The 17,874-nt window shown below is 39.5% G+C and overlaps 1 protein-coding gene across 1 annotated transcript in view; it reads left to right on the forward strand.

Moving 5' to 3' along the window:
• The window catches only part of srrm3 (serine/arginine repetitive matrix 3), a 115,935-nt gene that overhangs the window by 45,060 nt on the left and 53,001 nt on the right, over positions 1-17,874 (forward strand). The window contains exon 3 of the mRNA XM_060912236.1: positions 14,503-14,631. Within this exon, the coding sequence (XP_060768219.1) occupies positions 14,503-14,631 (129 nt within the window). The remainder of the gene's footprint in view (positions 1-14,502; positions 14,632-17,874) is intronic.

The following is a 17,874-nucleotide window of genomic DNA, read 5'->3' on the forward strand; positions in this document are numbered from 1 at the left end:
TAGGTGTGAATGTGAGTGTGAATGGTTGTCTGTGTCTATGTGTCAGCCCTGTGATGACCTGGCGACTTGTCCAGGGTGTACCCCGCCTTTCACCCGTAGTCAGCTGGGATAGGCTCCAGCTTGCCTGCAACCCTGTAGAACAGGATAAAGCGGCTACAGATAATGAGATGAGATGAGACGTTCTTCTAACAGCGTGCTTCAGTCTGTTTTATTTCGTACATAATTTAATTGACTACTGCAAGGATGCAGATGTTTACATACAGGAAGGTGTTATTCAGTATTGTGTTGCATGCAAAGTGTCATTCAATCCAAACGCCTTTTGTATGTTATCTTAGGTTCTCTTTCACACATATGCGCACGCACACACGCGCGCACACACACACACACACACACTCTTATAAATCCTCCTCTTCTCCTCATTTGCTGTCTTGGAACCTGAGCTCCTCAGACTGTTGATTTTGCTGTTTTGTTGGTGAAAAATGACCCTCCATTAATGCCATACTGTGGCCTCGCTGATACCATGGCAACCATACATCACAGAACTGACCGTGAGACGGCAGCTTAATAAAATCACATCACTCACCCACCCAGATGCATCCTCTCCTCCTCTCACCTCATGCTGTCGTTATCTAATGCCACAGCCTCCATATTGCATGAAATCAACTTCAAAATTATTGGCACTCTTTATGTAAATCAATGAAAAAAAAAAATATATATATATATATATATATATATATATAAAATAAGTAACGTATTCAATGAGTGATATTTTGAGCTTAACATACAGAAACACAGTATGCTTTTCACTGTTTCTTTTCCAAAATGTATTTTCAGGAAATACAACATTTTTGCAAAGCATTCGTTTCAAAATTATTGGCACCCCTTCAATGACTGTTTGGTTCAGTTTTTCCTGAGCCTCTAACATGTTTTCATATCGAGCACACTTAGATACACTTGTGCTGGATCAGGGGCCTTCATCCATGAAGAACAATTCAAGCTCTTTTATCTTCGAAGGTCGATGCGTATACATGCCGTTTTCCTTTTAGACCAGTGGGTTTTTAAGGTTCAAATATGCAGACTGAGATGTTCGTTGCAAACCACTGGTTTTGTGACTGGGTTTCTGACCTCCAGCTTTTTTTTTTTGTATTGACTTGAATCACTCGATTGGTTTGGGGCTAAAATATCCCAAATTCATGATGTCATCAGTCTTCAAAATAGTTTGCAACCTTGTTTTACGGTCAAACATGCCAATGTTGTGGAAATTTAGACAAGCCAGGCTGTCAGGAAGGTTCTTCTTTCATCTAACATCCAAAAATCATGTAGCTCTTTTGTGTTGAAAACATAATGAGGTATGGATGACAAATGGATTTTACATATGTGCAACCTTATATCTATATTCCAGGGAAACAGGCATGGTCTAGGGTTAGCACACACACACACATATATATATATATATATATATATATATATATATATATATATATATATATATATATATTGGGTGCGATTTGCTGGGGGGGATGGTGGGGATCATCCCCCCCTCTGGTTTTTATCTCTGCTGAAAAAAAATCCTCGGGGACAACCCCGTCAATAAAACAAACAAACCAAAAAAAAAGTTGACATGACAGGCATGTTGTGACACAGTTTTCTATGGTCTACATTGCACTCACTTTCAAAATGACCCGAAGTGGCAGCTTTGATGGTCGCGAACGTCCCCAGCAAATAGATACATTGTAGATAATAACAATATCCAGAGTGTGAACGTGGATTTAGCGCCATGAATCACATCCTTACTGATGAGCGCAACAGAATGAATGTATCCACACTGACAGCCTTCTTTTCCTCGCTGTCAATGGGCCAGACGTGCGTTCCTTCCCTGCTGAGAAATTCGCAGAAATGTGGATTAAAGAAGGGCGAAACGTGGCGGATAGCGCACTGACGGGAAAGCAGAAAAGGCCACATGAACTGCGCCATCAGAGCAAACTGTTCATTTAGTATTCATGTATTTTAGTGATTTTCGAGTCACTGTCCATTTAATCCGGAGGGAGAGAAACATCACAGCAACGCGACAAGCAATGCGAACTTTGTTGTGTGTTAGTGTTTGTGTATTTAGTCAGAGAGATAGGAAGATGAATTTACTATCTCTGGTTTAGTGTTCGTTTTCATTTAGTGTTATTCATTTGATATCATTGGATGTTATTGAGCTGTTAGCCTATTGTTACCTTAATTTTGTGATGTTTCATGATTAAAAAAAAAAAAAAAAATCCCCCCTTCTGGTTTTTTGACAAATCGCACCCTGTGTATATATATATATATATATATATATATATATATATATATATATATATATATATATATTCTATCCACATTCACTGGATATGAGCAATTGCGCATTCTGTTTGGCTACTCTACTACTAGGATATCAGCTCATATACTGTGAGTAGAGAAAAACAAAATGGCAGAGCGCATCAAGTCAGATATATCATTTTGTTATCAAGTATTTAAAAAAACAGGAATAGCTAAGTAAAATAATATATATATATTTCCCCAATATCTCCTGTTCCACACTCCAGCCCAATCAGTGGCGGTAATGCACCTTTAAGTTCGTTGCCAACCACCAAAAAAAGAAGAAAAGAAAATGGCAGCGCGTGTTACTAAACCAGTCAAGGATGAAATAAAAACTCTACTCGAAAACAAAACCCCCCAAAATACAAAAAAACCCAGCAACAAAATATGGGATAAAAGTATTTGATGTTAAGAACGTATCTTTTTTTTTATTTGTCAAGAATTTTTCTCATCTCATCTCATTATCTGTAGCCGCTTTATCCTGTTCTACAGGGTCGCAGGCAAGCTGGAGCCTATCCCAGCTGACTACGGGCGAAAGGCGGGGTACACCCTGGACAAGTCGCCAGGTCATCACAGGGCTGACACATAGACACAGACAACCATTCACACTCACATTCACACCTACAGTCAATTTAGAGTCACCAGTTAACCTAACCTGCATGTCTTTGGACTGTGGGGGAAACCGGAGCACCCGGAGGAAACCCACGCGGACACGGGGAGAACATGCAAACTCCGCACAGAAAGGCCCTCGCCGGCCACAGGGCTCGAACCCGGACCTTCTTGTTGTGAGGCGACAGCGCTAACCACTACACCACCGTGCCGCCCTGTCAAGAATTTTTATTATAGCTTTTTTCGCAAATTGCTACTGTCATTTCGTCAGTTTGTTTACATTCTAAGTGGAAATGATTTTGTTGGATGTTTGGTATAAAGTTTTTATTGATCGAATTTGCAAAAAATAAAAATAAAAATGCTCTGTTTCTCAAACTCCAGCGAATGTAGATAGAATAAAACAGTTATTCCACTCAGTCTCATCGTACATGGCTTATAGCCAACTCGGCACTACATGCCTCATCGGCTATCAGCTCATGTACGACTCGATTTCGTGGAATAACTATTAAAAATAAACAAACAAACAAACAAACACACACGTACTGTGCTTTGTAAAAGTCTGAGGCACCTTATTTTTTCACACAAACTTTGTTATAGATTTCTGTTTTATGACTTCTACATTATCGAGTCAGTACAAAAACATTTTAGAGTCCAAATGTTCGTTTTCCAGCACAAAATTAAAATGTTACAGAAATAAATGTTTGTATCTGAGCAGCATATTTCATACAGTAAGAGAGCACTTTTCAGATGAAAAAAGAAAACATAATGAAGGCTGCTGGGTTTTGGTGCAAAATGAAGACGCGAGTGTGACAGTCAAAGTGTCCAGAAGAACTGGGGCTGGTTCTGGAAGATGCTCAGTAAAACCTACAGCTTATTTCCATATAAAACTGCACTCATTGTACCTTAGACTACTTTTTTATTAAAGCAAAGGGTCGTCTCACACCAAATATTGCCTTTGTTTTTTTATTTATTATGGCTTACTGCGGGGTGGCACGGTGGTGTACTGGTTAGCGCTGTCGCCTCACAGCAAGAAGGTCCTGGGTTCGAGCCCCGTGGCCGGCGAGGGCCTTTCTGTGCGGAGTTTGCATGTTCTCCCCGTGTCCGCGTGGGTTTCCTCCGGGTGCTCCGGTTTCCCCCACAGTCCAAAGACATGCAGGTTAGGTTAACTGGTGACTCTAAATTGACCGTAGGTGTGAATGTGAGTGTGAATGGTTGTCTGTGTCTATGTGTCAGCCCCGTGATGACCTGGCGACTTGTCCAGGGTGTACCCCGCCTTTCGCCCATAGTCAGCTGGGATAGGCTCCAGCTTGCCTGCGACCCTGTAGAACAGGATAAAGCGGCTAGAGATAATGAGATGAGATGAGATACTGCATACCTTGCAGCACAGGCCAATAGAATTAGTCTCATCATATACATAAACGACTGGGTTTTGTATGACATAATGATCTTTCTATTGATCTTCATATTTAACAAATAAATAAAACTTGAACAAGGAACTCATTTTTTCTTCTTTTTACCTTCGAGAGAAAAATTGATTGAAGTGACATATACAGTACTGTGCAAAAGTCTTTGGCACCCTATTTTTCTTTTCATACAAACTTTGTTATAGATTTCTGGTTTATGACTTCTACATTATCAAGTCGGGCAGCACGGTGGTGTAGTGGTTAGCGCTGTCGCCTCACAGCAAGAAGGTCCAGGTTTGAGCCCCGTGGCCGGCGAGGGCCTTTCTGTGCGGAGTTTGCATGTTGTCCGCGTGGGTGTGCTCCGGTTTCCCCCGACAGTCCAAAGACATGCAGGTTAGGTGCCACCGTGCCGCCGATGTTTGCATCTGAGCAGCATATTACATAAGGGAGCATTTTTCAGATTATAAAAGAAAGTAATGAATAAATGATGGCTACTGCGTTTTGGTGCCAAATTAAGAAGCAAGTGTGACAGTCAAAGTGTCCAATCATTTTTTATCACACTCCTTCAAGCTGATAGTGTCATGGCATTCAAAAGACTGCGTTCCTTTATAAAGCCGAGAGACAATCAGACAGGTTGCAACTAAGATTTTGAAGCTTGGGCTAGAAAAATGTACCAACAATGACACCAAATACAATTCCAACCAGGGCATCAGCGGCTAGAGATAATGAGATGAGATGAGATGGCTTACTGCTGTTTACAGTATTTTTTTTCACTGACATTAATATGGACCTGGTCCTCTCTTTGCTGCTATGACAGTATCCAGTCATCTGGGAAAGCTTTCCACTGCATTCTGGAATGTAGTTTTTGGGATGTGCCCATTCAGGCACAAGAGCATTAGTGTGGTTGGGTACTGATGTTTTTGGAAGAGACCTGACATGCAGTCGGTCTTCTAATTCATCCCAGAGGTGTTCCCTGGGGTTGAGGTCAGGGCTCAGTGTGACAGCATGGTGAAACTGCTTCAGCCCATTTTGGTTTAGAGTTTCAGTTTCATCTTTTTTTGTGCTCTTCCCCCCCTCATCAATTCACTTAGCATAGGTTTACAGTTATCCATGTATTTTTAATATGCTTATATTGCTCCATTTAAAACCTGTTAGGATTTAACCAATCACTGTGTGTTACAGCAGAATGTCATAATCATTTAGGTTAAATCTATCCTCATCGAGGGCTCCCTAGTGCCCTGGTGGTAATCTGCCCCCTTTCTGAAGTATGAAAGTGTTATTTAGGGGTTATTTAGAAAAGTAAATATTGGTACTTTCTTCAAATTTGTAATGAAATGTTGAATTGTTGTGTTAATATTTCCTCAAGGCATCCCAACATTTCTGGTGTTGAATGTTTGAACACATCCTTAGATCTGTTTATTTTTTATGGCTTATTTATTCATTTGAATTCTTATTCTCGACATAATTCTAACGTTCTTTATTTTCAGTTGTAGCTCTCCTGCTTTTGCTTCTCGTCCACACTGAAATCTAGAAGAAGCTATTTTATGGATAACAACAGCTTAATTTGGAATATATGAAAGTCTAAATTTACCCATGAGAGATATTTGTGGTGTCAGATCTCAGTATTAAAGCGAATTTTGACTAGCCTTATTGCATTATATTGAAATCCACAGAAAGCTGAAAAGAGGCATGCTGAGACTATTCCTCTGTGTTGCAGTAAAGCACAGAGCTTCATGCTAACTGAGGTGGCCCTATTATTCATAGCTTTGAATGCTCTGGGCATCAAAAGCAGACAGAGATAAATATGAAGTCATTCAGCCAGAGGGTGACCTGCTATAAAAAAGAACTCTTCATGCTCTAATGTGACTGGATAGATTTTAGCATATAACCAGAGGATATGTTGCTGTTGTTGTTATTGTTGTTGTTTTTTAAAGAGGCAAAGGTCATTGCAAATGAAACACAAAGACAGGAAGACATTGGTGGCATTCAAAACTGTACACTGTATTCAAAACTGTATGTGCACTGAACTAGTATGCTGATGCTCATTCTTATTATTCATGTATGCATCTTAAAGCTGGTTATTCAGTAACTTCTATAAATGAATCAATTATATGAAAAATATAGCTGCAAGCAGTGATGAGGGGGCCAAGCAGCCCGGCAGGACATAGTTGCCATGGAAACGTCATGTCATTTTGTCAAGGGTATGGCTGTATGCACTCACAGCAAGTTTCATGCCAATTGCCCAAATATTGACCAAGATATGAGCTCACATTCCTGTTTGGTGGCTTTGCCATTGAATACGATCTCAGAACAGGAAATGGCAGCATGTTCTGATATCAGAAACACAAAAGGCCTGACTTGAAAAAACAATCAGATTTTTAGACCAAAGACATGAAGAGTAATGACGAAAACCATGGTTTCCTTATTATAGCGCCCCAGTGTGGTCAAATGGGGTAATTGTTGCTGGATTCCCTCAGGGTGGAGTCTTGAGTCATTTCACCAAATTTGGTGTAGATACATAAAAGCATTACTGAGAAATAGCCTCACTTTCTGTTTGGCGGCATCGCAATTGAATACGATCGCAGAACAGGAAATGGCAACATGTCCAGACCTCAAGATTTAAAAAGGCATGATTTAAAATATCAATCATGAATTTAGTGTTGTTTGTCATTACTCTTTAAGATGTGAAGAGTAATAACAAAATTATTATTATTATTATTATTATTATTATTATTATTAACAGGCTGATGAGCTTATGCCATCATGTGTTGTCCATCTGTCTGGCATCCGTCGTCTGTTGGGCGTCGTCCACATTTCACGAAAATCGCTTCTTCTCTCTCAATTCTTCACTGATTGTTATTCTTTTTGTCAGGAAGGTAGGTCTGCCTGGGGTTCACATAGCTTCTACCCAAATTTGCATAACTGCAATTAATAATGAAGATATGGAATAATTAAGCCCTAACGAGCAGTTTCCACACAAATCACTTCTTCTCCTTCAATACTTCATCGATTTTGCTTCTTTCTGGCATGAAGGTAGCGGTACCTAGGGTGCATACAACTTCTACCCAGATTTGCTTAATTACAATTATTAATGAAGTTATGGACTAATTAAGCCTTAAAGAGCACTTCAACAAATTTTGCTTCTTCTTGATCAATTCCTCGCTGTTTTGGATTCTTTCTGGCAAATAGGTCGGTATTCCTAGGGTGTATACACTACCGTTCAAAAGTTTGGGGTCACCCAGACAATTTTGTGTTTTCCATGAAAAGTCACACTTTTATTTACCACCATAAGTTGTAAAATGAATAGAAAATATAGTCAAGACATTTTTCTGGCCATTTTGAGCATTTAATCGACCCCACAAATGTGATGCTCCAGAAACTCAATCTGCTCAAAGGAAGGTCGGTTTTATAGCTTCTCTAAAGAACTAAACTGTTTTCAGCTGTGCTAACATGATTGTACAAGGGTTTTCTAATCATCCATTAGCCTTCTGAGGCAATGAGCAAACACATTGTACCATTAGAACACTGGAGTGAGAGTTGCTGGAAATGGGCCTCTATACACCTATGGAGATATTGCACCAAAAACCAGACATTTGCAGCTAGAATAGTCATTTACCACATTAGCAATGTATAGAGTGGATTTCTGATTAGTTTAAAGTGATCTTCATTGAAAAGAACAGTGCTTTTCTTTCAAAAATAAGGACATTTCAAAGTGACCCCAAACTTTTGAACGGTAGTGTATGGAGCACTTGCATGTGATGTCACAGCCGATCCAGATTGTGACAGACGCCATCTTGTCGGTCAAACGCCATATTCCGCCTTCTACTTCTACTTCTGGTTCTACTTCTGCTTTTACTTCTACCTTTTCTTCTGGAAAACCCTACTATATACAATTCTACTACAACGGCTGCGGCTACAAGCTCTCCCTACCTGTGCACGTTTTTTATGTTTTTTGTGTGTATTTTTGCGTGTTGTTCGTCTGTACCGGACTTCAATATCCACTACAACCGTATGGACTTACTGGACATTGGTTTCCAGCAGAAAATGACGGTTTGTAGCGATTTCCATCGCATGCACAACATTCCGGACGAGAAAAAAAAAAAACATTCCGGACGAGATAGCGAGACCAGCGGGGTCTCCGTGGATTGTTATTGGAAGCAAAGCGAAGGAGGCGGCGCCGGGAGCGGAAGCAAAAGCGAGGCTGCAGAGCCGGCCTGTTGACTAAGCTCAGAAAACAGCCGCTCAAATCTCCACTGCCAAGCCTCTACCTCTTCAACGCCAGATCCATGTAAACAAGACGGACGATTTGGAATTACAGCTGGAATTACCTTATTCTATTCTATAATCGGCTGGTCAGTGCTATACTCAATACTTAAGTGACTTACCCATCCAATGAGGATTCTTGTTTACAAGATGCCACATCTGAGTCGCTGACAAATCCTGAATTTCTGTAAAGATAACTGTCCAGAGATTTATAAGCACGCAGTGCTTCACCACTGAACAGCGAGGGAAAGTTAATGAGGTAATTATACACGTCCGGGTATTCCGCTGGCAGTTCAAAATCCGGTCGTGAAAAATCCGTCCGGTAAGCCATAAGGGTCACAAATCTGTAGATCATTTATTTTAGACATATATCTAGTTATCTGTTCATTAGAAAAATGAGCCGTGTAGTCCGTAGGTTGAAATTGATCCATTCTGTACACGAGTGCAGCAGTATTTAGCGGTGTTTTTGACCGACAAGATGGCAGTTGTGTACTTTCCGGTCATGTGACTGCAAGATCTCTATAGCTTCTATATATAGTGTATATAACTTGCAACATTTATTGTGCAAGTTGGCCCACTTTAGATCATTCCTTCTGGACGAGACGGGGCTGGAGTGAGCTACGCCATCATTGATGGTCTCATTATTATTATTATTATTATTATTATTATTATTATTATTATTATTATAGCATGCTGAGAGGTAAAAGGGGGCAAAATTTTCTCAACTTACTTTGGTCCAGGTCTTAAGTCAGTCCACCAAGTTTGGTGTAGAGACATAAGTGTTGCTGAGATATGGGCTCAGTTCCTGTTAGTTTCGCTGGGCACCAGCAGCCATAACATTTGTCCTCACATAAGTCTTTGGTCAGAACCATCTGTTGATGATACATACCAAATTTGGTGGTGATGGGAGCAATGATCTAGGACTAGTTCGCAAAAGTAGGTTTTTCGAAAAGTTCAAAATGGTAGAAAATCCAAACATGGCAGACTTTAACAGCAACTGGTGCATTTGAATTGAGATAACTCAAGGATTCGGGGGGAGGGGATCACATCGCTAGGACAAATGGTTCAAAAGCTATAAGCAAAAATGTACCTTGAAATTTGATCTGCTGGTGGCACGACAGAAATGGATGGATTGGCGCCAAATTTGACGCTTGGATACTTTGGACTATCCTCTACCAATGTGCCACATTTCATCAAGATGTACCAAGGGTTCTATAGGTGGCCATAGACTCACATGGCAGAAAGTATAGTGAAAAAACCTAACAATTACAATATGTGCCTTGCATCCTTGGTGCTTTGCCCCTAATAATAGTATCAAGTATGTAGTTATGAGATGTTTACCAGAGGAAGAATGATTTTTCAGCCAAATCCTAATAGAGTGGAAGTGAAACAAAGAAAAGAGGGAGAAGACAAAAAGGTTACAGAAGTAAAGACTCAAGTTACGTAAGTCTATGAGCGTCCCTGTAGGCTTCCTGCTTTTAGCATCAAAGGAAATCGCACTCATAGCAATTGCTGCGTGAAGACTATCAAGTATGAAATTGCAACACTAACACTGCAAAACGACTCCAGTGTGTCCAAGGGAATAGATCCTGGAGAGCAAGTGGGGCAAAGTGCAGTGTTAACATGCAAAATACTTAATACATCCTGACAGCACGCTTACACACACAAGAAAGATATGTATGCAGATGGTAGAGTTCGCGCTCATTCGCTTTATGCACAAAAATTTAAGTGTGTGTGTGTGTGTGTGTGTGTGTGTGTGTGTGTGTGTGTGTGTGTGTGTGTGTGTGTAAAATAGATGCAGTTTGATAATCATCACTATCTCACTTGTCATACAAGGAAAACCAAACATATGGGAAAACAAAACTGACAATAACTGATTATCAGAAAAGACAAACCACAACTGCAGACTATAAACAGCACAGCCAGGTGATTTAGGGTGTCATAGCGGTCTACAGCTCTTGGGAAATTAGAAAATGGGAGGAAGGCTTGTCTCTTGTCTGCGCCTCGTTCAATATCAGGCTAGCTGAATGGAATATATCTGATATACCGCCAAAAAAAAAAGCCAGCCAATATTATTATTATTATTATTATTATTATTATTACACATAAGCATTCCTTTCAGGTGTTCAGTGCGTCTTTCTCTTTCAAAATTCTCTCAAAATCTTCTGTATTTAATGAAGCAAACCTGGTGGCCATGTTTGTTTATAAATTGTCGCAGTCGCTCGCTAGCATGGAAGTTTTACATCTCCAACATGTGACGTCATGTTGTCTTGACAACCATGCAATATCGTAAACCATATTCAACACTCATTCTCCATTGGGTAGAGTGATGTACGGTAATACACGTAGGATAAGCGATATGCGAACAACATTGCATGCTATCAAACCAAATGAATGAAACCTGCTAGAAGGGAATAGAATAAATATATATTATTTACCAGCTGGGAGGTCCGTATCGTGAAATACTGTGACCGAAGGCCAAGGTCACGGTATTTCACGATACGGACCGACCTTAAGCTGGTAAATCCCTCATTCTCATCTCATTATCTCTAGCCGCTTTATCCTTCTACAGGGTCGCAGGCAAGCTGGAGCCTATAAGCTGGTAAATAATATATTTATTTTATTCTTTACCAAATTCTAACAGAAAATGATTCAGATAGCGCTGGATACTTCTCTGGAAAGACGTGAGCGAGGACTGCTCGTACACATCGCCATTTTTCTTTGTTGCGGACATGAAAAAGTTGCACAGCAACATGTTTAGTTCTTCGCCAGGTATGTCTTCCACCTTTTGACCTTCATTTAGGTTTCAACAGAACTTCCCAAAGATATTGAGGTTGTAGGTCGTCTTTTTTGTTGTATTTTCTGCCCTTTGCTCCTCAATAAACTGCTGGATTTGCTCGGCGTTAGCAACAGTTACAGGTTTTCGGCTTTCTCCTGAAATATTTTCTTTTATTTCGTCTTCATCAGCGTAGTAAAACTCGCTTTCGCTATGAACACTGTCGTTATCGCTATCCATGCTGTAAAATTAATGCTATTATACTGAGAAATGCAAAAATAATCCATCCATCCATTATCTGTAGCCGCTTGTCCTGTTCTACAGGGTCGCAGGCAAGCTGGAGCCTATCCCAGCTGACTATGGGCGAGAGGCGGGGTACACCCTGGACAAGTCACTAGGTTATTGCAGGGCTGACACATAGGCACAGACAACCATTCACACTCACATTCACACCATACGGTCAATTTAGAGCCACCAATTAGCCTAACCTGCATGCCTTTGGACTGTGGGGGAAACCGGAACACCCAGAGGAAACCCACTCAGACAACATGCAAACTCCACACAGAAAGGCCCTTATTGGCCGCTGGGCTCAAACCCAGGACCTTCTTGCTGTGAGGCGACATTGCTAACCACTACACCACCGTGCCGCCATGCGAAAATAAATGTTGACAAAAAATTGCTACTATGCTTGTTGTTGTTGTGAACGAGTGAGTCGCCAAAGGTCCGTAACTGGGGTCCGGATCGTGGGATTCCGGACTGCTTGTGAGCCAATCAGAGGAGCGCATGATCTGATGGAAACTGGACCGAAAAAAAAAAATGTTTTTATTCCATCAAAAAAGTGTCCTGTATGCACAGTAAAATAATACTTGTCCAATATCATGGTAGCTGAATGGAATATATCTGATATACCACTCAAAGCCAGCCAGTATTATATAATTATTGCATATGCTCCAATTTTACACTACCGTTCAAAAGTTTGGGGTCACCCAGACAATTTTTTGTTTTCCATGAAAAGTCACACTTTTATTTACCACCATAAGTTGTAAAATGAATAGAAAATATAGTCAAGACATTTTTCGACCCCACAAATGTGATGCTCCAGAAACTCAATCTGCTCAAAGGAAGGTCAGTTTTATAGCTTCTCTAAAGAGCTCAACTGTTTTCAGCTGCGCTAACATGATTGTACAAGGGTTTTCTAATCCTCCATTAGCCTTCTGAGGCAATGAGCAAACACATTGTACCATTAGAACACTGGAGTGATAGTTGCTGGAAATGGGCCTCTATACACCTATGGAGATATTGCACCAAAAACCAGACATTTGCAGCTAGAATAGTCATTTACCACATTAGCAATGTATAGAGTGGATTTCTGATTAGTTTAAAGTGATCTTCATTGAAAAGAACAGTGCTTTTCTTTCAAAAATAAGGACATTTCAAAGTGACCCCAAACTTTTGAACGGTAGTGTAAACCTTAACTAACATTAAGATTTTGTTCCTAATCCAGTTTTGCCTGTAAATGCACAGACATTTCATTTATCCTGCTTTCACGCACTGTCTCAATTCATAGAATGGCACTCGCTTACGGTAGAACAACACAGAGAACCAACACAGGGGGTCTGAAACATTCTGTGGCCAAACAAGGTGTGAAATACAGTCATTTCCACAGACCCTCATACAATAAAAGATTACCTTTCTAAACATAATCCAGTTATTCAGATATTGTATGCTTGGCATTATTCAACTATATTTGAGAAGTTAAAGCTTCTTTATTGATGAATTCTACTTCCCCCCCCCCCCCCACACACACACATACACACACAAAACCCAAAACACTGTGTTAAAAGACAGTTTTTGAAAACATATCAGAGTTTACAGTTCTTTTAATAGCTGTAATGAATAGTTGACTAAGTTGTAAAAAAAATGTTGTATTTTAATAGTTCTTTAGTGTTTATTATAATTATAATACATAGGGCCAAATTACGGGCGGCACGGTGGTGTAGTGGTTAGCGCTGTCGCCTCACAGCAAGAAGGTCCTGGGTTCGATCCCCGTGGCCGGCGAGGGCCTTTCTGTGTGGAGTTTGCATGTTCTCCCCGTGTCCGCGTGGGTTTCCTCCGGGTGCTCCGGTTTCCCCCACAGTCCAAAGACATGCAGGTTAGGTTAACTGGTGACTCTAAATTGACCGTAGGTGTGAATGTGAGTGTGAATGGTTGTCTGTGTCTATGTGTCAGCCCTGTGATGACCTGGCGACTTGTCCAGGGTGTACCCCGCCTTTCGCCCGTAGTCAGCTGGGATAGGCTCCAGCTTGCCTGCGACCCTGTAGAAGGATAAAGCGGCTAGAGATAATGAGATGAAATGAGATGAGGGCCAAATTACTCAATTCTGATTGGTCAATCAAGGAGGGCTTTTTTCCTTAACACGGGGCCATATTTCTAAAATGCTATTGGCTAGTTCGTTGCTTGGTTACGGTTACAAAAATGAGCAAATTCTCCTTTTAGATCAAGCACAGAGTTTTCTTGCATTTAGCAATCATCTTTTGTAAAGAAGTTCCAATAAAATTTTGCAAACCACTTTCAAAATCCTCGTGTCGTGTCGCTGTGTCATGATGAAAGACGATTTAGAAACTGATTTAAACATGCAAGATAGTCTTGCGCCCTGATTGGTTCAGAAAATGTGAATGACAAACGTTGTGAACTTGAATGGCTTCCGAAGTATGAATTTGGCCCTATATATTATAAACAAGTAATCGTATGGTTCCTCGTAAAATTAAGGATCAATTTCACTCATGATTTCAAAGTTTTGAAATTGCCCTCGTCGCTTCGTGACTTGGGCAATTTTCAAAACTTTGAAATCACTCGTGAAATTAATCCTTAATTTTATTCAGCCCCATATGATTACCTATACTACTACTACTACTACTACTACTACTACTAATAATAATAATAATAATAATAATAATAATTATTATTATTATTATTATGCAATTGCAGGGTAATTAATTTAAAAAAATGCCAAAAACAATGTTGCAATTACAAAACAGGCCCTGAAATATTTCTGCAGCTGACGATTAACAGCAATCTACCAAATATTAATCTATCAATTCCCAGGGTGACAGTTTTACCCCATGGTGTTGAAGAGGATGCAGAGGGCAGTGGGTTCGCTGATGGCTATGAGGACGACTATGACTGGCACGGAGACTACTACGATCGGGATTCTGTCAGCCACGATGACTATAGGTAACATGAGATGTGAACATATCCTTATGGTTCTGAGAGAGAGAGAGAGAGAGAGAGAGAGAGGCAGATTATATACATTATTCTATTCACATCATTCTGTTGAATGAGAATCAGGGAGCATTCATCTCAGTGTTGCTGTATAATAAAGATGCAGTACGCAGGAAAATTATTCCCATGTGTCTCATTTGCATAACAAAACCTGAATGGAAGCTGCAGAAAAAATAAAATAAAAAATGCCCAAAAGGGTTTTATGCTTTGCTGAAATGGAAAAGTATAGAGATAAAAAGAATAAAGAGTGATAGAAAAGGCATTACAAGGCTTGCCATAGTTATATTCAAAACTGCAGTGTAGAGTGTATCAGAATTGTACATTAACAATGAGAATTAGTGTAACCTACTGATAATGCTGTACTATTTGAGCACACGATATTTAACAGTTATTCCACGAAATCAAGTCATACATGAGCTGACAGCCGATGAGGCGCGTAGCACCGAGTAGTCTATAAGCCATGTACGACGAGACTGAGTGGAATAACTGTTTTATTCTATCCACATTCACTGGATTTTAAGAAACAGAGCATTTTTATTTTTATTTTTTGCAAATTCGATCAATAAAAACTTTATACAAAACATCCGACAAAATCATTTCCGCTTAGAATGTAAACAAAGCTGCGAAATAACAGTAGCAATTTGTGAACAATGCGATAATAATTCTTGAAAAATAAAAAAAGATACGTTCTTACCATCAAATACTTTTATTCCATATTTTGTTGCTTTTTTTGTATTTTTGAGGGGTTTTGTGTTCGAGTAGAGCTTTTATTTCGTCCTTGGTTGGTTCAGCAACATGTTCCGCCATTTTGTTTTTCTCTACTCACGGTATATGAGCTGATATCCTAGTAGAAGAGTAGCCAATCAGAGCATGTGATTGCTCATATCCAGTAAATGGGGATAGAATAAAGTATAATATATGGGTGTAACCGAATATTAATATGTTATTATGGTTGAACAGATAATGTGTCCGAAACAAATATGAATAAGGATACAGACAGAAGATGGAGTATTTTTTTTATTATTATTATTATTTTTTTTTAAGCTGTCCAAAAAGCTTCACAAGACACCAAGTTATTTTTGTTTAGTGGACCGAAAGCTACTGAATTCAAAATCACAGACTTCCAATTTTATTAGTTTTTTAAAAAAAAATAGAACAATTAATTACTTTAGAGCCACATGGCCCTAAATTCTCCGCTATTTTTTCCTGCTTCACCATGACCCAATTCAAGATACTATGCCATGCATGACGTGGTGGGCTTTCCCTGTTCACGCAAGGCATTGTGGGATACAAATTTGAAACAGGAGGGAAAAATGGAGGACGTGAGTGTGCGAATGAAACGTGAAAGACCAACTACAGTAATGGAAAGCGAGAAGAAAAGACGTTGTGTTATACACAAAGGAAAGGAAACGCAGAAACAAACTATTACATATCGGCGGTCAGCGAGCACCTCGGTGTGATCAGCTGTTCGTTTAGCGACAGAATGATGTAACTGTCAGTGCACGGTCAAAGTAAACCTGTAGATGGCAGTAATGCAACACTGTGGATGCCAGCTGCTGTAAAACCCAAAAGAAGAAGAAGAAGGTAAACCTGCGCATGTGCACACGGACTTCCTCTGTCTGCTTGACTGCGCAAAGTGAGCAATTTCATGCACATTATGTGCTTTAATCCCCTCAAATTAAATAACTTCCCAGCAATAGAATGGCCTGTTTTTTTTTTTTTGAGATATTGCAGAAATAAACATATATCACAATGACCAAATTTCAGAGGGAACTAAATTTCACCGATTTTATGAAATCGAAAGGCCGTATAGCTTTAACACATACCTAGATCCCTGAAGATTTCAGTCCTGGTCCAGGACTCAAGTAATACCGTACATCCGTGATGAGAAACATACAGAGCACAAGTATTCAACTAAAATTTGTTTGTATTTCGCTGGGTCTGTCAGTTGATGGAGGTCACCCCAAAATAAAGAGAACAATGTGTGTGTATGAAAGAGAGAGATGATGAGAAGACATTATAATACTCCTGTAAACAATAGTAAATATTTCCTGAGACCCACATTGTGGAATTTGTGCCATAGGCTCGATAATTCTGCTCGAAAAGAGTTTAATAATTAACTGGCAAGATACAGGTTTGTAATGTCATGAAAAAAAAAATATGCAGGGCTAGTTTTCTTGTGCCTGAGCCTTGAGAACTGTATTTGAAAATGAAGCATGCTCATCGATACTCACTGAAAAAAAAAAATCACCGACTTATTTACCAACTTCAAATCTTCACTTCCTCAAAAGTAGGCATTTCATCCAGCTGTGTTTATGCAGATTTTGATTTTGCAAATTGTCAGGCTTTGACAACACAAGCAGAGATAACTGCAGGTTCATATAACCACTGTGGCTTATTAGCTAAAATGGCATGACACAAACAGTTGAACAATGTCAGGTAAAGGCAAAATTAAATAAGACGAAAATGTCAAAAGAGGCAAACTTGAGAACAAAAACAACAAGCCGGGAGCAAAAAAAAAAAAATCATACGTGTAAATACACATGAAACATGAAAATAACAAGAGCCAAATTAGCACAAACAAGACTTAGTAATGAACTTAGAGCAGTAGAGTGTACAGTGGATATAAAAAGTCTACACACCCTGTTAAAATGATAGGTATTTCTGATGTAAAAAAAAAAATGAGATCACGATAAATTCAAAACTGTTCCCACCTTTAATGTTACCTATAACCTGTACAATTCAATTGAAAAACAAACAAATCTGTGAGGGGGAAAAACATAAAATATAAAAAAATGTACAATAAGCTGGTTGCATAAGTGTGCACACCATTAAAGGACATGGGACATGGATTTTTTTCTGGGTATAATTATGTATAAAGGACATAAGAAATGCCATCTAAATCACTGCAGGGCATCAAAAATGTGAAAATCATCACATTATTCAACTTTTTTATACATCAGCGTAAAACAATGATTCGTTAATTAGCTAGGTGGTCACGTGACCCGTGACGTCACAAAAACTTTCCAAGGAGCCAGCGCTTGGGAATCTAATGTAAACAGGTTACCGAAATGGACACCATCGACAGTGATATTCCCGATGTTTCACAGAGATGTGAAGTTAGACCCTATCAATTCGAACCGATAGCTGGAAATTCACATGAACATGGATCTTGTCTTTACTCTGACGGGTCAG

Source organism: Neoarius graeffei, chromosome 28 (genome assembly GCF_027579695.1).
Source record: "Neoarius graeffei isolate fNeoGra1 chromosome 28, fNeoGra1.pri, whole genome shotgun sequence".
In the NCBI taxonomy this organism is placed as follows: Eukaryota; Metazoa; Chordata; class Actinopteri; order Siluriformes; family Ariidae; genus Neoarius; species Neoarius graeffei.